At 41.0% G+C, this 21,246-nt stretch overlaps 3 protein-coding genes across 3 annotated transcripts; 2 read left to right on the forward strand and 1 right to left on the reverse strand.

Moving 5' to 3' along the window:
• The first annotated feature begins 4,199 nt into the window (after positions 1–4,199).
• On the forward strand, positions 4,200–5,204 carry LOC134497054 (olfactory receptor 4E2-like). The gene has a single exon (XM_063302769.1). The coding sequence runs from the start codon at positions 4,200–4,202 to the stop codon at positions 5,202–5,204; it is 1,005 nt and encodes a 334-aa protein (XP_063158839.1).
• A 6,863-nt stretch (positions 5,205–12,067) lies between these two features.
• LOC134497055 (olfactory receptor 4E2-like) lies at positions 12,068–14,975 on the forward strand (the record flags this gene model as incomplete). Its single annotated transcript, XM_063302771.1, has 2 exons — positions 12,068–12,966; positions 14,948–14,975. Coding segments are annotated over exons 1-2 (927 nt in total), but the record flags the coding sequence as incomplete, so codon positions are not given.
• Positions 14,976–18,271: 3,296 nt separating this feature from the next.
• LOC134497056 (olfactory receptor 4E1-like) lies at positions 18,272–19,216 on the reverse strand. The gene has a single exon (XM_063302772.1). It carries the CDS (start codon positions 19,214–19,216, stop codon positions 18,272–18,274), a length of 945 nt encoding a protein of 314 aa, XP_063158842.1.
• Positions 19,217–21,246: the final 2,030 nt, after the last annotated feature.

The following is a 21,246-nucleotide window of genomic DNA, read 5'->3' on the forward strand; positions in this document are numbered from 1 at the left end:
TCTGGCACCAAATATCTTTCTGGGGCTAGCAGAGAAAGCCTCGAAAGAAAAGAAGGAGGGGAAGGGGTTGTACAAGCCGCAAAACCTTTATCAAGGCTAACAAAACCTAATGTATTGATGACTCCCTCTCTTAGATCTTTCACTGACAGGTTAAGCAGAATGTGTGAACACAGCCAACATCTTCCAATGACTCCTAGGCTCCGCTTTCTGGTTTCTTGTGTGGAATACTGGCACAAAAATGCCCCGGTTAATCCTCTCTCAGAGAATGATTATGCACATCAAGGCATCCTTAGAATATGAAGAGCATCCTTACATTCTTTATTTCAGCTGCCCCCTTGGTGTTCCTTGTGCACGCTGGCCAAACCATGTTCTCGAAAGCCCTTGTTCTTGCTCAGGTCTGTTCTGAAGCGGGGGGTAGTTCCCATGTGCAGAGACACGGATGCCCCCTTCCCTCCCATAGCCACTGGCTGAGGTTCACAACTCTGTGGGCGTATCACATGAACTTGAAAGCAGTGCATCTTCTGGAAAGGAAGGAAACTCTGTCTAGAACTTCAGTGGAACCTTCCCATATCCAAGACCTTCATCAAGCCATGAACAAAGATATGTGAATTAGCCCATAAAGTAAAAGAAAGGTCTCTAATGAGTTGCAGGGAGATGACCAGCATTGTCTGAAAATGCCCACTGATCACATTTCTGAATTTCATGGACACTATGAAGCTACCTCGCATCAAGTCAGATCTTTGCTCCATGTACGAAGCTCAGCATGGTTCACATGTTAAATTTATCCATCATGTGAATCGAGGACCACTGAAGGCTTTGAGATGCAACGGTCAGTTACTGGCGATTACTGGGGTCACTAAAGAGCAAGCTGAACATTTTCTTATAAGAAGCGTGATTTCTATATTTTAAGTTTTTCCTGCTTTTCTTTAAGAATCAGTAGGTTGGTGCCAGTGAAGTGAGTTTGGGGATGGCTGGTGGGGAGGATTTCTCAGAGACTTTGAAAAAACTGGCAGGTAAGATGGGATTCTCCAGATACTGGCGTTGTCAATTGCCTGTGCCCAGAATTTTATTTTAACGCATTTTTAAAAATTAAAAAAACGTTTTTTTTGCAAAGCTCTGTGCTGTGAAACGTTGCAGTGAGGCTGAGAAAGTAATGGAGGAATGCTAGTCAAGAACAACCAAGTTCATTGGTAGCTCATCTCATCAATGGCAGCTTAGTCCAGGCTGCAAAAAACCAGGAGGAAATTCAAAAGCTCAAAGACACTCTGCCTTGATGATTGATTGATTGATTGATTGACTGACTGACTGACTGATTATGTGCTGTCAAGCTGGTGTTGACTCACAGCAACCATGTCGACAGATTTTCTCCACGATCTGTTCCTTCAGAACCTGGTCCTTCAGGTCCTCCAACAGCAACCCCATGGCCACTGTAACTGAGTCCATCCACCTTGCCCCTGGCCATCCTCTTCTCTTTCCTTCCACCCTTCCCAGCATTAGAATGTTTTCCAAACAGTTAAGTCATGGTGTCATGTATCTGAAGTAGGACCATTTTAACCTGGTCATTTGTGCCTCAAGTGTGTTGATTGGTCTGATAAGCCATGTGTTGTTTTATAGACTATTCACTGTATTCTCAGGAATCTTCTCCAACACCAAAGTTCAAAGGTGTCAATACTCTTCCTATCCTGCTTCTTCAAAGTCCAACTTAACTTTCCTAGAGTGTCACAGGGAATACCAGGGTTGCACCATTCTGACCTTTGTAGGTATAGACACATCATGGCATCTGAATATCTTTCCCAAGGACTTCATGGCTGCTCTACCAAGTGCTAGTCTGCACAGTATTTCTTGACTGCTTGTTCCTTTACTGCTGATGGTTGATCCTAAAATGCAGAAGCTATCTATCCCTCCAGTATCTTCATTGTCAGTTCTAAGGCTGGCTGCTCTGCCTTAATGGACTCATGAATAAAAGAGGGTTGGCGAGTCCTATTGTCCTTTCTGAGACTCTGTACCTCAGCTCTAATTTGTGCACTGATGCTCCTCATTGAAGACATGTGATTCTTGCTCCAGACATGGCCTGTGATACAGGGCTTAGCCTAACCGCAAAACGTGGTTTAGTTAACTGAAGTAAATTATGGTCTTTAGCTGCAGCATCTTATTTATTTTATTTCTTTGTTAGATTTATATCTCCCCCTTTTTCTGGGAGCTTAAGGCAGTGTACCTTGCATTCCTTCCTCCAATTTCTCTCCTCAACAACCACCCTGTGAGGTAGGTTGAGCTGAGGGAGAGTGGCTGGTTTGTATGTGGCAAAGGACATCCGGCTGTCTTGAATGTGGATTGCAACTTAGATGCTGGTTGGCTGAGAGTGTATGTGAGGTTGGGATTTGTGGGCCGCATATTCTCTGCAAGCTTGACTCCTGGTAAGTACATGGACATGTCCATGTAGTTTCCTTGGAAACCATGCAGAAACAGTTTACTATTTCCTTCTTCCAGAATGGGGTGGGTTGACCCAGTGCTCCATGGCAGACAAGACACCAAAACTTTAAGAAGGAACAGGAAGTTTTCCCTTCCTTACTTTTTAGTTTCACTTCTGGGATCAGAACATTAACTAGATCTTCACTTCAGAAAGAGTCACATCCAAATAGCCCTAAGTTCACTGTTTGTAGTGAACCTCTGAACATCATTATGGATTCATGCCTTCTGACGCAATATATTTCACCTATTAATTCTTACCAAAGGTTGCCTCAAACTTCTGGTACTCTTGGGAAATCTTTAATTAAAGATTCAAGCCCCGTGGTGTATTAATTACCGTTAGGATCTCCAATCTCCCAAGATCTTCCTCTTTTTTTTTTTTTTGGTCCTCATTGAATACCAGGATACCAGGAATGCAATTTATCTCTTACTTTCAGAGAAACTAAGGTTATATAAAGGAGAAATGGCCAAGATCAGATGGAGCTTTGGAAGGCCATCTCCTCAGCTAGTTCCCAAAGAAGGACAAAGAAGAAATACTGAAGCTGTCTGTGTGATCTCCTTTCTTAACTGTATCAGGTAAATCCACTCTCTTTCTTAGAACAATGTAAATCTGAATCATAAAGTTGTATGTTAACAGGGAGTGGATTTGGATCATGTAAGGGAAAAGAAAGGTCAATGCAATCAACAGCATGGAAGGTGGCAATGGATTTTTAAGTTTTTACCCCATGCTGACTACTCATGTCTGTGAGCTCCTGGCTTTGGTGAACAGATCATGCAGAAACTGAAGTTACATATGTTGGCATATCTGTGTGGAGGTAGTTATAAAGATATGCAAAAGGGTCAAAAGGGTAAAAAAAAATAGTTTCACCAACCTCTCCCAACTGAGTGCCCCAGAGAGGTATTTTGTAGAATTAGCTGGGAACTCTGGGATTTGTTGTCCCCTGCAACTGGAGAAGATCAGGTTAGAGAAGGTTAAATGAACAAAGAGATTAACAGGACCGCTTTACACTGGCTGTTATATTTCATTTATTTATTCATTTTAATCAGTTTATTAATTGCCTCAGTCACCAAAGTCTCATACAAACCATCAGGGCATACAGCACATTAGAAGAGAGTACAGGAAAACAAGGAAACCAATTAAGAAAAAAATATTGTATCAGGGAAGATAAAGACCATAAATATGAAGAGATTAAACGATCTAATATCAGTATCAATGCAGACATCCAAGTCCTGCCCCCAGTTAGCAACCTTGAGAAAGGCAGGGTCTTTGACCTCTGAAGGAGGCACATCAAATGCAAATCTTAACAGCCCCCTTGTAGGAAAACTTGATGAGCCTATCACAGTCTTTTGAAGTCATGAGGCTGTGTGGAGAAAGGGTTGTGTGTGTGCACTCTTATCCACAGGCAGACTTCAGTTGTAGGCATGAAGCAGTAAAGGACTGTATGTGATGGATGGATAATGAATGGTTGGACAGAAGGTAGGACCAATGAAAGAAATCAAGGATGTATCATATTCCATATCTTGAATGAAGGCAGTAACATCATATTGTTCTTCTGAAATATATTCCCTATCCACTATTGAAAAAAGGGAGTGGGTATGGGTCATATATTAATATTGAGGAATGGGTTATAGGTGTGCATTTCTACATATATACATTTGGAGATGCTTTGAGCAAAATATATTATTTCTCTCTGTTTAGGCTGAATGTGGGGACTTCAATCTCTCCCATTCCAATGGCAGAGCTCAACCAGACAGTGACCCATTTTGTGTTCTTGGGACTGACCAATAACCGGAGTCTGGAGCTGGTATTATTTGTCATTTTCTTCATCATCTACCTGCTTACCCTAGCAGGGAATCTCCTCATCATGGTGACAGTGGCTTGCGACCAGTGCCTCCACACCCCCATGTACTTCCTTTTGGGAAATCTGTCTTTTCTTGACATCTGCCATTCCTCTGTCACTGCACCCAAGATGCTCCTGGACTCCCTCTTCAGCCAGAAGATCATCTCCTTTGGGGGCTGTTTGACACAACTCTTCTTCCTCCACATCTGTGCCTCTGCTGAGATCTTCCTCCTGACTATCATGGCCTATGACCGATGTGCTGCCATCTGTTATCCATTACAGTATGTGAATCTTGTGAACCTGAAGATTTGTGCATCCTTGGTGGTTGCTCTGTGGGTGGGGGGCATCATTCACTCCCTGGTCCAGACTGTCCTCACCATTCGCCTTCCTTTCTGTGGCCCAAATGTCATAGACAGTTTTTTCTGTGACATTCCCCCAGTCATGAAGTTGGCTTGCACTGATACGTACTTCACTGGGGTTCTCATAGTATCAAACAGTGGTGTGATCTCCTTGCTTTGCTTCTTGGCCTTGGTGTCTTCCTATGCCATCATCCTTTTCTCACTGAGAAAGCAGACAGCCGAGGGCCGTCGCAAAGCCTTCTCTACATGTGCTGCCCACTTACTTGTTGTAGTCTTGTTCTTGGGGCCTTGTATTTTTATCTACACCCGCCCAACCTCCAGTTTTTCAACAGAGAAAATGGCAGCTGTCTTCTACACCATGGTAACCCCTTTCCTCAACCCTGTGATCTACACCCTGAGGAACGAAGAGGTAAAGAATTCCATGCAGAAACTCTGGTTCCGGAGAAAGATCTTCTTCACAAGGAAAGGAGTTAGTCAACTTGCTCTGGTGGAAACCGACTCAGTAAAAAAGGAGAAGACAATTCAGTGCAATGCATGATCTCAATCAAGTCAAGTAAGATATCTTCAGCTGCAGAAGTTTTGTACATTGTGCTATGAGAGGCCCATTTTTCTAAGTTTGGAGACATGGAAAGCCAACGAGCCCATGCTAAGTTTTTGTGACATCTGTAAGGTACAATTAACTTTTTAAAAAAGCAACAAACAATGGCTTTGGAGCACGATCAACCCAAGGCCTGAAGTCTGTGCTGGAAACAGTTCTTGCTAAAGTAGGAAAGGGACAAAGCTACAGGCCTACGTGGGGCTTGATGAAGGACTGGTGGGCTGTCCCTCCCTAGCTGAGCTATAGGGAAGGGATGGAGGGAGCAGACCCAAGTGAGGACTGAAAGGAAAAAAGGACACGTGTTTTCTGCCAACCAAAATGGGTATAAATGAATAATGGGAAATAAATCTTGAGTTTCGGTGATTGAAGAAAATGTCACTCTTGTTAGACATTGTAAGAGTCATGGTCTGAAAAAGCTGGAGAAGCGCCAGACTGTTGAAAGTTGTATGTTTAAATTCATTTTGTATTCATTTTTATGCACCTTTTTGTTGTGTATTTATCTATATGACCCCATGGTTATTTGAAATAGAGCCCACTGATTTTTTGTAAAAAAATGTTATATTGGTTGCTGTTTATTATTGTAATTAACTGTTTATGATTGTAATAATCTATTATTGTTAATTATACTTATTGTAATACCATTCTTAGTAACATATGGCTGCGAGAGCTGGACCATAAGGAAGGCTGAGCGAAGGAAGATCGATGCTTTTGAACTGTGGTGTTGGAGGAAAATTCTGAGAGTGCCTTGGACTGCAAGAAGATCCAACCAGTCCATCCTCCAGGAAATCAAGCCAGACTGCTCACTTGAGGGAATGATATTAAAGGCAAAACTGAAGTACTTTGGCCACATAATGAGAAGACAGGACACCCTGGAGAGGATGCTGATGCTAGGGAGAGTGGAAGGCAAAAGGAAGAGGGGCCGACCAAGGGCAAGGTGGATGGATGATATTCTAGAGGTGACGGATTTGACCTTGGGGGAGCTGGGGGTGTTGACAACTGACAGGAAGCTCTGGCGTGGGCTGGTCCGTGAAGTCACGAAGAGTCGGAAGCGATTAAATGAATAAACAACAAACAAAATGGGGTTTATATAGAAGTACACATCTCATTCAACTGAGCCAAGATTACCAAAGTCTTGGATTACTATTTTTGCAAATGCAGTTTATACAATGTGTGCGCGTGTTCTTGATAGCTCTGTTGGGGCATAATCTTGCCTTTTTAAACTGCCAACTGAAATACTTTATTCCTTGTTATGTGTGTTTCTCTTTCTTGATAAACAACAACAATACCATTCTTATGAACAGATTCTGGAGGGAGGAAATGTATTTCTCCCACATACTTCGTATAAACATGAAGCCCTGATTGCACTGGGCTATTAGTTGAAAAGCTTGGACAGTTCTTCTCGGAAAATTAGAATATTGAGGTCATGACTACATACTAGAGACATATTTAATAGATATGTCCAAGGAATTCCTGGGCACCCAGACAAACTTTGCACTTCTGTTTCTAAGATCACGCAGTTCAGTACGACCTGTTACACTGCTCTTAAATATACTAGCGTTTGAAAGTAATTTATGGTATGGAGCTTCTTCACGAGAGAGCTCGGTAGTATAACTTATCTCTTGCACCGTCAGGTAGTAGCAATAGCACAGGCATTTTTTTCCGGTGCCGATAAGCAGGTGCACTACAAAATAACACAAGGCAACATCAAGATGTTGATACAATAATGCACTGAATAATATCTAAAACCATCATTTGAAATGGCATCTAATTAACAGTCAATTTCCGCAAAAAATACTTATTTACATACTTACACCAGCTATAATTACCTCTTGTCCCCATCCCTAAGGCACTACACCATCAAAAGTAGAACGGATAGAAGTTCACAGCAGTACAAGAACTTTTCTTATTTTGGGGCAAATGACAGCTGGGGTTTATTTATCCCCTAAATCTGTCCAGAAGAAATTGTGTGACTTGTGGGAAAATAAACCTGGCGTGTTTTGTTACCCAAGGCAATGGAGTGATGGGGCAGTAATTACACAAGGAGGAATTTCTCGGGCAGAAAGGGATGAAGGAAAACAGGACAAGAATCAGAGAGATTAAGAAATTCTGGGGGGAAATGCTTTAAGAAAGGGCAGAGGAAAGTAGAAATAATAGAGGGAGAATAGAGAAGATAGAGAGATAGAGAGATGATAGGAAGGAAGGAAGGAAGGAAGGAAGGAAGGAAGGAAGGAAGGAAGGAAGGAAGGAAGGAAAGGATGATAGATAGATAGATTTTGCTTTTTATTTGCCTGGGCAAGATTTCTCACATCTTCTGGCCAACTTTGGAGAAAGCTGATGAAAGTTGGAACTTGAGAAAGGCCTTCATGAAATTTGTCCCAATTGGCCAAAGGAGGTCTGGTGAGGATTTTCTACTAAGAACAACCTATCTCATACAACAACTTTCAGCAAATTGTATAAAAAAGGCTTAAATCATGATTGATCCTTTTTTTTTCCAGGAAAAAATAGAGGGTTTTGTAGCCCAAAGCAGTGAAGTTCTATGAAAGAAAGATAGGGAGAAACAGACAGAAGGTATCATCTCCTTTAGTGCCCCTACCTTTCTTTGGCCAAATAGAATAAGAATAAATAATTATTGGACCCACAAATTATTAGGTCCAATAATTGCTTGTAATTATTCCAACAGCTACTAAAAAAGAGGACAAAATATCCTGACTGTAGCCAATCATATAACCAGGTAGCAAAGTTCTTCCAGGCGAGTGTCCTTCACCATCGACACATCCACAGGACAGGAATATTGGAAGAAAACTCTAAAGCAAAATCTCTTTCATGAAACAAAATGAGATCTGGGAGGATCAAAAATTTAAGCAGGAAGAATTTCTCACCACGGCAAGGCTTTTCCATGACATAACGTACAGTATAATTCTGAAAAAATCCACTAGAGGGACACCACACTTCAAAATACTGTCCTAAAAACAGTGTTTTCCTTTCTGTCCCTTATGCTCAGCCCCACTCTCTCAAATCCAGAGGTAGAATTTTCATCCATCTTCCACAAAGACACAGGTAGAGACAACAGAGAGAACAAACAAGATTTCTGTGTCGCTTTTCTTGAAAAACCATTGGGCTGCTGAAGTGAAACTTTGGAACTGCTGGTGGGGAAAATTTCTGAGTTAGTATCGGTGACTTTGAAAAAACTGGAGGGCAAGGTGTGGTCAACCGGATTTTATTGTTTTTAATTTCCAGTGCTAAAAGTTTTATTCTGAATGCACTTCAAGTGAATAATATTAGAAAGAAATGATAGAACTCTATGTTCTGGAGTCATGTTTGTTGAAGTGAAGTAACTGATGGTTTCAATCCACACACTCCTATTGATTCACGTTATTTATTCTGTAAGATTCGTATCCCCCTTTTAGGAGCACAAGACTGACAATAATCCTGTGAGGGAGGCTGGATTAAAAAAGAGTGACCAGCAAAAAGTCACCCCCTGCACTTCCATGCCTGAAAGTGAGTTTGAATTCTCATCTCCCACCTGCTAGTCAAGTTCACAGCTACATAAATACATATATTTTAGATTTTCATAATATACTCAGCGAGAGAGAAAGGCAGGGGACATTAAAGGGATGTACGGAGAGTGGATTCAGAGATTTTATTCCAAGGCAATTCTGTCAACGCAGAGAGTCTTGAATCAGTTTTCCAAACTGAATTGGAAACCGCTGTGAATTGCCAAATCACAGACGTCTCTGAATCGATTTGGGAGAGGCGTATGCAAATGCATAGAAAAAGGTATTTTCTGAATTTCAAATTCCAGATCAAAAGGAATTAATTGGATTGTTCTGTGTGGATGTCCCTACTGAATTGAGCCTATGAATGGAATCAGAAGCCCATTCTGAATCCAGCCACAAAGCTGACTGGAAAGAATGACTGAAATCAGCATTTGCTGATTTGATCGCTCCATTTCTATAACGATCCAAGGAAAGGCACAAGAAAGGGTGCACAATTCAGGATACAAAATAAGGCACAATTTCAGATGTAGGTCGGCGGTTGTAGGAGCTGAAGCTGATGAAGCAGGAACCACTGGTTTTTAGTTGAAGAGAATTACGACATAAATATTCAGGAGATATTTTCCACTCTCACGGCTGGGAAGATAAGAACCAATTTCTGTTCACTAAAAGGGCTCAGATTTAAACCCAGGAATATGTAAATATATAAGGTTTGATTTCTTTCTTTTCAAGCTGGCAGACCTTCTGCATATCTGTGGCTTTTCTCTTGTATCCAGGAAGGCAGCTTATCTAGCTGTGTTGTATCTGTGACCTTTTACTCCAGGCAAGTTTCCAAACAGAGTCATGCTTACTGTCGTTACTTGGATGAAGTCTGATTGGGGCAGAGCAATTGTTTGCCGTGCAGATGTTTTTCTGGTTCTGTTTCCACCATTGCAAACTAAACCTAAAAAACCTCTACTCTAAACTTCTGGAAGTTCTACGGCAGCCAATCAGTGTTAATGATGCTGTTAGCATGACCAATGATCTGGCTCTTTGAGGGGCAGCTTCCTGTATTCCTCTGTGTAGCTCAGTGTTTCTCAACCGTGGCAACTTTAAGATGTGTGGGCTTCACCTCCCAGAATTCCCCAGCCAGCCATGATGGCTGGGGAATTCTGGGAGTTGAAGTCCATACAGCTTAAATTTGCCAAGGTTGAGAAACACTGGTATAGATAAATAGTTAGATCATGGATGCATGGATGTAAAAAAAAAAGCCCATCTAACAGCTTTCTGCAACCTGGCTTACCTCAAGTGTATTAATTAGCTCCCAGAATCCTCAGCAATGGCCATGCTGGATGATGGATTCTGGGAACTGTACATTGCAGGAGGGTACCCAAGTTGGCAGTTGACTGCCATTGGATTACCATGGATGATTGTATTTGGTTGATGTGATGAGCATCAAATGACATCTAAATTCTGAGACTGTTCCAACTTAAGCCATGCATGCTGTTTTGTAAATGTAAGATTTGCTTGGGATTTTGAAAGCTCAGAACCCACTGAAGGGCCCAGCAGTGTCCATGTAGTTTTACCGGCAAAAATAGAATCTGTTAGTAATGAACCTCTGAATGTCATTATGGGTTCATTCCTTCTGACACAATATCCTTTGGGCCACAATTGTTACTAAAATCTGTCTAAAACTTTTGGCCCTCTTGGGAAAGCTTTAATTAAAAACTCCACCAACACGGTGAATTCATTAGTGTATAGATTTCCAATCCTGTAAGATCTTGATTTGTCTCCATTACAATCCATGACATCATATCCAGCATTTCTTTCACATTGCTAAGGCTATACAAGGGAGATGGTGAAGATGGAGCCCTCCAGGTCCTCTTGGCTTGGCTAGTGGATGGTGGCAGCTAATTTTTAAGCTTTTACCCCAAATTCACTATCCTTCGTGTGGGACTCTTAGTGAACAGATTGTCTTCAGAAAATGTGAGTACTTAACTATGATTGCGCATGAGCATGAAGATAGTTGCAAAGATATGTAAGAGGGTTAGACGTGTATAAAAATAAATTAACTAGCCTGCCCCCAGTTGAATGCCTTAGAGATACTGTATGTTTGGAATACAATTCCAAGAATTTACTGGGAACTCTGGAAGTTGTCATTCAGCACATCTAGGCAGCATCAGGATAAGGAGGACTAGATAAGGAAGGCAGGACACAGGAGACTATGTTACACTGAAAGTGATAGGACTGATCAGACCAGCGTTGCTTGTTTATGGTTGCCTATGTGTCTTAAGAATGTTAGGAGATACCTTTCCTATCTTTGTACTCAGGAATGGTTTAACTGGGCAAACTGGGAGAGAACCTCAATGTTCTACCTATGATACATGTGCTGAGAAGCAGAGAACAAGTATGGATGATAATGAACAGTGAAATGTTGAAGGATAAGATGCAAAAACCTGAACCTGACATGTTAAATGCATCTATCTACAGTATCTATCTATCAGCTATCTATCAGCTATCATCTAGCTAGCTAGCTATCTTCTGCATGGACCGGTCAGCTTGAGAAGATCTGTAAACAGCAAGGTGCCTCACGACTAGAGCAATGAACTATTTTGTATAGTTGAAATGTGTGTGAAATTTCATTTCAGCTCTAGTGTGTATTTAAACAATTGTTTTTTAAACTGGAGAGGGACTGCAAATCCACTAGTCCATTAGGTGTTGATCGCCAGCGGATAGACATATTTAAAAAGAGAGGCATTTAGGCAAGGCTGAAGCTGAGGCCAGGATTTTCAGCAGCAAAAGTGTGTTTTTCCCAACAAGCTGGAAGTCCTGTCCTCAGTTAGCAACCTTCAGAAGGCAGGGTCTTTGACCTCTGAAGGAGGCACATCAAATGCAAATCTTAACAGCCCCCTTGTAGGAACACTTGATGAGCCTATCACAGTCTTTTGAAGTAATGAGGCCATGTGGAGAAAGGGTTGTGTGTGTGCACTCTTATCCCCAGGTAGACTTTAGTTGTAGGCATGAAGCAGTGAAGGACTGTACATGATGGATGCATGGTGAATGGCTGACAGAAGGTAGGACCAATGAAAGAAATCAGGGATGCACCATATTCCATATCTTGAATGAAGGCAGTAACGTCATATTGTTCTTCTGAAATATATTCCCTCTTCACTATTGAAGAAAGGGAGTGGGTATAGGTCATATATTAAAATTGAGGAATGGTTTATAGGTGTGCATTTCTACACATACACATTTGGAGATGTTTTGAGCAAAATATATTATTTCTCTCTGTTTAGGCTGAATGTGGGGACTTCAATCTCTCCCATTCCAATGGCAGAGCTCAACCAGACAGTGACCCATTTTGTGTTCTTGGGACTGACCAATAACCGGAGTCTGGAGCTGGTATTATTTGTCATTTTCTTCATCATCTACCTGCTTATCCTAGCAGGGAATCTCCTCATCATGGTGACGGTGGCTTGTGACCAGTGCCTCCACACCCCCATGTACTTCTTCTTGGGAAACCTCTCTTTCATTGACATCTGCCATTCCTCTGTTACTGCACCCAAGATGCTGCATGACTCCCTTATTCACCAGAAGATCATCTCCTTTGGGGGCTGTGTAGCACAACTCTTCTTCCTCCACATCTGTGCCTGTGCTGAGATCTTCCTCCTGACTATCATGGCCTATGACCGTTGCCTTGCCATCTGCTGCCCATTGCACTATGTGAAATTCGTTAACCTGAAGATTTGTGGATACTTGGTGGGTGCTTTGTGGGTGGGTGCAACTATCCACTCTCTGGTCCAGACAGTCCTCACCATTCGCCTCCCTTACTGTGGCCCAAATGTCATAGACAGCTTTTTTTGTGATGTCCCCCCAGTCATCAAGTTGGCTTGCACTGATACGTACTTCACTGGGGTTCTCATAGTATCAAACAGTGGTGTGATCTCCTTGGTTTGCTTCTTGGCCTTAGTAACTTCCTATATTATCATCTTGTTCTCACTGAGGAAACAAACAGCTGAAGGCCGTCGCAAAGCTTTTTCAACATGTAGTGCCCACTTACTGGTTGTAGTCTTGTTCCTGGGGCCATGCATTTTCATCTACACCCACCCTACTTCCAACTTCTCCTCAGAGAAACTGGTAGCTGTCTTCTACACCATGGTAACTCCTGTCCTCAACCCTATGATCTACACCCTGAGGAACAAAGACGTAAAGAACTCCATGCAGAAACTTTGGCTTCAGAAGAAGTTCTTTTTTGCAAGGAGATGAGTTGGCCAACTAGCTTGTCAGGAGGTAGGAGAGGAGAATTCACTGGAATGGATGATGCTAATCAACTAGATAAGATAGCTTTAACTACAGATGTTTTGTGAGCTTTTCTGGAAGTTGCCATTCTTCCATATATTGGAAAGTTGGCCACTGAGAATGGCATGCCAAGTTTCCACGTATCCATAAATTTCCATTATAATTTATAAACCCATCAGGTAATGTTCCACCATCTCGGAGCACGATGAAGCCAACTACCTATGACTGTTTGGAAACAGGGCTTGCTGGACTGGGAAATGATTGAAACTATGATCCTACCCGATGCTTGGAGAGCAGCCAGTGATATGCTCCCCCACAGGTGATAGAGGGGAGAAAGGACATGGAGCAGGGTTGAAGGGAGGGGGGAAAGGAGAGCAGGCACAAGAGGTTATTTTTTTTTTGTCAACTAAAGTACATTTTGATGAAGGGTGAGGAACCCTCCTACTCTGGAGGGTAGGATCAAAATGTTTGTCCGCTTAGGCTAACATTTTCAGGGCTGCACTTATTTCCAGCTCAAATATAGCTTTTTCTCAACATCCCTCTGTAGAAATGGATCAAAATGAATCTGCTTGCCATTGATATTCTCAGTCTTGAACTAACACTCCTTTGCTCTTTGGAGAAAAATAATAAAATAAAATAAAATAAAGTAGAAAGCTCTTAGTGTTGGTAACAAGTTTTGCATTGTGGCATCTCAGACATCACATTCAAAAATGTGCAGCCAATACATTTTTAAGTATAGCAGAGATATCCTTAAAATCTTTGCGGGTGACCATAAGGATCTAGCATTTCAGAGGTGTGACCAACGTACACCCAAGACTTCAGGATATACACTCTTCCTTGGCAGCCCCAGAAATAACTTTTCGGCCTCCAGAAATTTTGATCTACTGTATGTTATCCTCCCTCCTTGTTTGAAATAAGGGGGGAATAGGGTCTGAAGGGCACTGGGTTGCAGAAATCTGCAGGAATCTTCATATACAACAGGATGCAATATTCAATTTGTCATCTGCTTCTTCTAGTATATGATTTATAGAAAACGAGGCCCATATTGATAACCTGATGTGGAGATAATGTTTTCAATGACTGAGAAGGACAGCTATGAGTCAAAGGCTAAATGATATCAATATACATATAATTTTCTTAAAATAATTGTGTAAAATTCCTTTCCTTCCCTTTCCCTTTCCCTTTCCTTTTCCCTCCCTCCCTCCCTCCCTCAGTGACTCTCTATCTCCAATTTTGTGCAAATCCATCAGTCTCACTCTAAAGATTTAAGACTTAAGACTTCCTCCCCCTCCATCAATCTTGCTCATATCATTCTTAATAATAGAACATTGAGTGTAATCTCCATTAAAAATTTAACCACAAAACTATGGTGCCATAAAGGAGCAACCATGTACCAAAAAACCTTATTATACTGCATATTATTATATTATGAAGCTGGTATCTATTCTGCAGATTAAATATATTTAACATTTTTGCTTCTTCTTCCCTATACTCTGGTAAATCTGGTAATAATGGGAATAAGCAAGCTGGTGAAATCGTCCCTTTTCCTCTCCTTCCTTCCCACTTACAGCTTTAGCCTTTAATTAGGTATGGAACATAAACCTTCCAGGTTACTTTCATAAACCGAGGACTAGAAACTTGATTGCTTGCTTGTAGTTTTAAAATGTGCCCAGAATTCTGGCTACTTCCAAAGAATTAGCAGATCTGCTGGTGTCCTGCAAGGAAAAAAAAACCCAACAACTTTGTGGCATCTTTAATGTTTAAAGTTTAAACATAATGTTTAAATGAAGTTTTAAAAAAACTTCATTTATGCATACATAAATGAAGAAGCAGCAATGTGACCCAGACGATAAAGCATTGAGAAAGCTGTGCCATGAACGTCCTTGTCTACTACCATGATGTCCGGTTGACTGGCCAGTGCCTGCCTGTCTGTCTGGATCTGGAAGTCCCACAGGATCTTAGCCCTGTCTTTCCCCACAACCTTCTGTGGGATCTCCCATCTGGACTTGGGAGGGTCTAGCCCATACGCTGTGCAGATGTTCCTGTACACAGTATGTGTGTGCATGTGTGTGTGTGTGTGTGTATACTGTGTGTGTGTGTGTATGTATGTGTATATATACACACACATACACACACACACACAATCACATAATTAAAAGATAAACAAGAACAAATGTATAAAAGAAAAGTAGAAAAAGATAAAAGATAAAAGAAAAAGTGCTAGAAACAGAAAAAGCTTAAGCTTTTTGAGATTTATTAACCTGAAAAGATGCTACCAGATTCCTGGTTAAGATTAGGGTTATCAATCGATGGTTGACAGTTACTTCTGTGAATTTATGCACCCACACTATAATCCCAGCCAGGGTAGTGCGTCAATTGATTATGTCTGCAGCGGCAAACACATTTTGGACATTATATTGTCAGCCCAACCAGGTAGACCAGACTAAGAACCAACGCCATAAAGATCAGCACTACTGTTATTGTAACTATAGCAACAGAACCTTGCAAGTCTGAATATGCTTCCTTCCTCCCTCCCTGACTTTATCTTCATGTGGACTAGGGATGGACTTATCTGAGATATTTTCTCAGATTATTTTCTTGGTCTGGGCTCAAGCCCACTTACATGAACGTTGCCTTGGTAGTGGTTCTTCCTCCTGTCCTTCAAGGCCATTTCCTCTTCCCTCTACACCTATTTTGTATCTGATTATACAGATAATCAGCTTTACTAGTTTACTAGTAAACCAGTGACTATTGATAAGTTTAATCTATAAAGTAGATTTTTATTTTATTTTATTTTATTTTATTTTATTTTATTTTATTTTTTTATTTTATTTTGTTTGTTTTTCTCCTTTTCTTTCTCTGGTTTCTGTCTTTTCTTTTTTTGAAGTTTAAGGATTCTTCTGTTTAATTTTGTTTTTTGAATGGATCTTGGTATTTTGCTTGTATTTTATATTTTTCTCAGATTAAATGTTTTTTTAAAAAAGGAAAACGTCTTGGACATGGGATTTTAACACCAGTGGTGGGCAAAAAAGGAACATGACTTTAGTTTTCTTTGCAGCCAGCTGCAAGTGGTTTCCAGGGTCTTCTCTGGGATTCTTTTTGTTGTCCCAATCTAGTCTATTGCGCTGGGATTTCTAATGCTAACAAGGTTAGACCCTGCTTCTCCATGAGTTCAGCCAGTGTTGGCTAGTGGCTTGGCAATAATAACAATAACAATAATAATAACAGTTTATTGTCTGTAAGATAAGTTTATAACTTTTAGATCCCTTTTGGATAATTTTATTGTTTTATTTACCAATCTGCAAGTATGTATATACAGATAAGTAGATAAATGTATGTGTATGTGTGTATATATATATGTATATGTATTGTATTTGAATTTTATATTGCTATTTTAAAGTTCATATTACCCAGCTTGCTAATTTTAATCCTTTTCGGTTGCTGTTGTTATATATGTGTGTAGCCTGAGCAAGTCCCTTAACGTATTTTGATTTAATATTGACTTTTATCCAAAATTATGTCCTTTTCCTAATTACCCTGATATGGTCAATTTAGTTTTGGATATTCTGGATATTTGAATACTAAATTCCTTCCGTTGGTTAATGACTGCCATAAGTAATAATTTATTATATTTATATGCACCCAACTCCCAGTGACTCCAGAAATTATATAAATAAGACCTTGTCTGAATGAAACTCAACTCCTGATGACTTCATTGATGTCTCCATATTTTCATGGAAGTTAGAAAGTGATTTGTTATTGTCTCTGTCTAGGATTTTTTTCCTTCTATATTCTAGTCTAGGCTAAGACCTAGGATTTCCTGTGAACTCCCATTCAAGCACGAATTTGTTCAGACTCTGCTTAGCTTTTGAGGGATCAGCCAACTTTGGCTAGTTCCTGCCACTTATCTTGGTATGAGTTACATTTCCTCTGAGTTGAGCTTAGATTCCCTGTGGTCTTGAAAGGGAGAACACTTCTGGCCTGAGCCTTAGGATTTCCCAGTGGACCTGCATCCAAGCCCTAAATCCAAACAGTTGGACTTTGTTTAGCTTTTTTGGGGGTGGTGATGGTGGCCAAAGGAGCTTGGCAGGGTGATATGCTGCGACTTTACCACACTTGATCTTAGCCAAAAGGCCGAGAAGTCTACTGTATTTATACTTTATCTTATCTTACTGCATTTTATCTGTCTTATGTTACTACATTTTATTGTGGCTGATGCCCAATTTTTTGATATGGTCAATTGTCTAATCAGTTTGTGTATATGTATATGTATATGTATATGTATATGTATATGTATATATTTATTTGAGGGACACGGTGGTGCTGCAGGTTAAACCGCTGAGCTGCTGAGCTTGCTGATCAGAAGGTCGGCGGTTCGAATCCGCATGACGGGGTGAGCTCCCATTGCTAGTCCCAGCTCCTGCCAGCCTAGCAGTTTGAAAACATGCAAATGTGAGTCGATTAATGGGTACTGCTTCGGCGGGCAGGTAACGGCATTCTGTGTAGTCATGCCGACCACATGACCACGGAAGTGTCTACAGACAAACGCCGGCTCTTCGGCTTTGAAACGGAGATGAGCACCGCCCCCTAGAGTTGGACACGACTGGACTTAATGTCAAGGGAAACCTTTACCTTTACACACACACACACACACACACACACACACACTCACACACACTGTGACTTTAGCAAGAAATCAGAGAAAACAGGCTGCTTACATGGTGGTTTGCCATCCCCCGTTTTAGAAGATATTGGAAGAGCTGAATCCCTGGTGTGAGGGATGCGGTGAAATCTGTTTTCTACCATCACCAGCTACTGCGTTTGAACCTACCCAAAGGTGCCACAAATAAATCCCTTTTGGGGCAGTTATAATCTTTTGAGGGCTGGTGACTGGTGACCTCCTGTTTTTGAAATTATGTTTCTGAAGGCCGAAATCTCAGAAACAAGTTTTGCAGGATCCCTCTAATAAGTTATTGTGAGATGCCAGTCATTTGAACTTTTACTCTTTTCCTTTTTCCCCCCAACTATCTTTATTTTTCAAACTACCATGCAAAAGGTTGTTGACCCCAGTTTAAAGAGTAGCAAGCATACAAAGCCCAGTTCTGAAATCTCATCTTGGGGATAACATCAAATAGGAACTCTGCCTGCCTGCCTGTGGTAGGGACCTCACTGTTTTTATCAATCAGCAAATAATTGAAATGAAACAGTCCCACATCTTGAAATATTTTAGTCCTCTTAATGGCCTCCTTTGGCTCCTGTGTGGACCTGTCGATCGCGGAGTTTATTCAGGGCATTTAGCATGTCCTCATTGCGTAGCGTATAGATGACCGGGTTGAGCAGGGGCGTGACAGCTGTGAAGAAGATGGAAACCACTTTGTCTGCTGCCAAACTCTTGGCAGGCCTGAGGTAGATGAAGATACAGTGGCCCAAGAAGAAAGTCACGACGGTCAGGTGAGCAGCACAAGTAGACAGAGCCTTGCGTCGTCCTTCAGAGAAGCGGTTCCTCAAGGAGACCAGGATGACCACGTAGGAAATGATCAGGACGATAAAGCAAACCACTGAGATCAGCCCTGAATTGGAGACAATGAGGATCTCAAAAACATAGGTGTCAGCACACGCTAGCTTAATGACTAGTGGGACATCGCAGAAGAAGTTATCAATGGAGTTGGGCCCACAGTAGGGCACACTGAGGGTCAATGCCGTCAGAGCAATGGAGTGTATGAGGCCCCCTAGCCACATGGCCACCGCCAAGCTGAGGCAGACCCGGCGGCTCATGATGCTTGTGTAATGCAGAGGATGACATATGGCAGCATAGCGATCATAGGCCATGATGGTAAGGAGGAAGATCTCTGTGCAGGCAAACAGGTGCAGGAAGAACATCTGTGCAATGCATTCCCCGAAGGAGATGGTTTTTGACTCAGTCAGGAAGTCTGCTAGCATTTTGGGCATGACCACTGAGGAATGGCAGACATCGATGAAGGAGAGGTTGCTGAGGAAGAAATACATGGGGCTGTGCAGCTGGTTGTCATAGATGATGGTGATAACAATGAGAATATTGCCCACAAGGATCAAAGTGTAAATGGCAGTGAAAAGAACAAAAAGCACCAGTTCAGCGTTGTGGTTGGTGGTGAGTCCAGAAAAGATGAATGCTGTCACCTCTGTAGTATTCTCCGGTACCATGGTCTTCTGTGGAGGAAGCAGGAAGGAATGAAGGACAATATTATGAGCATAGATGGCTGAAATTGTCCTAGTGGGCAGTATTTGTGTAACAGGAAGTAGATGGAACCACGTTGGGAAGGAGTGATCTAGAAGGGGAAAATGGTTGGATGAATATCTGAATATCTGAAAAAGTTGGATGAACTATCCAACAGACTTCAGATCTCCAAAAAAAAATTAGATGAACTATCTGACAGACTTCAGATCTCCAAACTGACAAGTTGATTTTATTTTTTTAAAAAAAATGGGCATGCTAGTTTGAATAGTTGAACTGCTATGTAAATACCTGTTGGGGCCAAGCTATATAGTACACAGGAGACGGGTGATTAGAAAACCCAATTTATTTATTTATTTATCAAATTTTATCAACACCCATCTCCCCCCCCATAAGGAGGGACTCTGGGCGGTTTACGACGAAGTTATCTGAAATGGATTCACAGAGCAGATTTGGACTAGAGCCATGGCATGAGGGGGGATCCTAGTTTTGAAGATCCCAAGATCCCAAATCAAGGCCATGATTTATGATCTACAATCTGTGCTCAGGAGTGACATTCAGTCCTGTCTTTAGATATATGTTTTGCATCCCTGCTTCACATAAATTCACATGAAAGGATCAATCTGTTATCTGGAAGATTACTTACATACAAGAGAGAAAGAATGCCAAAGAACAAAATGGAGAATAATCTCCTAGATGCTTTTTAGGGAAAGTCAGTAATAATTGTGGGTTGTCAAGAATAATGCTGCTGCGATTTCAAATAGTTACTGTCCAGACAGACTATTACAGCTTTGCAGTTGAGCTTCACATTAGATATTACCTACTGCTCCACAATTGTTTTCTCTGCAAGAAAGTTGACAACAACAACAACAACAACAACAGACACACTCTGCGCATATGCCGACCGTCAAAGGACCGTCTGATTTCTTCCATACTATCTAGTTACTTTTCTGCGCTAAATCTCCTTCCTTTATTTTATACCTCGGAGAGAAAAAGATCTGAGATTTCTTATTTTTTTGCAGGCGAAAACCCAACTTGCAATTGGGGGAGTTAAAAAAGGGTTATAGTTTGAGGTCAACATACATGCATGTGCACAGACACTCTCCATATCTAATTTTGCTCTCCGTTCTACTATATTAATGAATTCCTTCCATATCTGCAAACTGATTTAACTGCCAGAGAAAAGCTTGGGCGTTTTCATGGGCCGGGAGAGACACCACATACTTCCTATTTCTTTCCACATTTACAGCATCAGAGCAGCAATCAGGTCAAGGGCCCATCTAGTCCAGCATTCCGGGTCCTATGTATTTTGACGCCTGTTGTTTGCTTTGGATGAATGGATAACTGTGAAGAACAGGAAATCATTGCAACTCGAAGGGCACAAATTGAGATTTGGGTGGCACGCCTATCTGTTAAATTAAATTAAATTAAATTAAATTAAATTAAATTAAATTAAATTAAATTAAATTAAATTAAATTAAATTAAATTAAATTAAATTAAAGTCAATAAAGATTTTAAAAACCATTTTGTTAGAAGTGCCATAATGAGGGTTTGGAACAAATATAAAGCTAGACTGTCTCCTCATGTACTGTTGTGGTTGTCACCTCATGAAGCCTTTGTTAGAAGAGAAAATGTGGGGGGAACAAGATGGTTAAATTATAAAGATTTGTTAAATTTTGAAGAGGGTAAACCGAAGCTTAGAACAAGGGAATTGTTGGAGTTGGAAGGTTTTACATGTCATTGGTTTACATATCTACAATTGTTAGAATGTTTTAAAGTGGATAAAAAGAATTTCAGATTTGTTAACGAAACAACTCAATTGGAAATGGAACTCTGTACAATGATGAACATATTATTACGAAGATGTATAAAATGTTGTTACAGATTAATTTAGAAGACGAACACGTCAAAGAATGTATGATTAGGTGGGCTAAGAATTTTGGATACAATATTATGTTGGAGCAATGGGAGAACATGTGGAGCAGAGGTTTGAAATTT

This window comes from Candoia aspera, chromosome 4 (assembly GCF_035149785.1).
Source record: "Candoia aspera isolate rCanAsp1 chromosome 4, rCanAsp1.hap2, whole genome shotgun sequence".
Classification (NCBI taxonomy): Eukaryota; Metazoa; Chordata; class Lepidosauria; order Squamata; family Boidae; genus Candoia; species Candoia aspera.

Bases quoted from the DNA above. Each gene is read 5' to 3' on its own strand.
- LOC134497054 (XM_063302769.1), top strand. From the start codon at position 4,200: ATGGCAGAGCTCAACCAGACAGTGACCCATTTTGTGTTCTTGGGACTG.
- LOC134497056 (XM_063302772.1), bottom strand. From the start codon at position 19,216: ATGGTACCGGAGAATACTACAGAGGTGACAGCATTCATCTTTTCTGGA.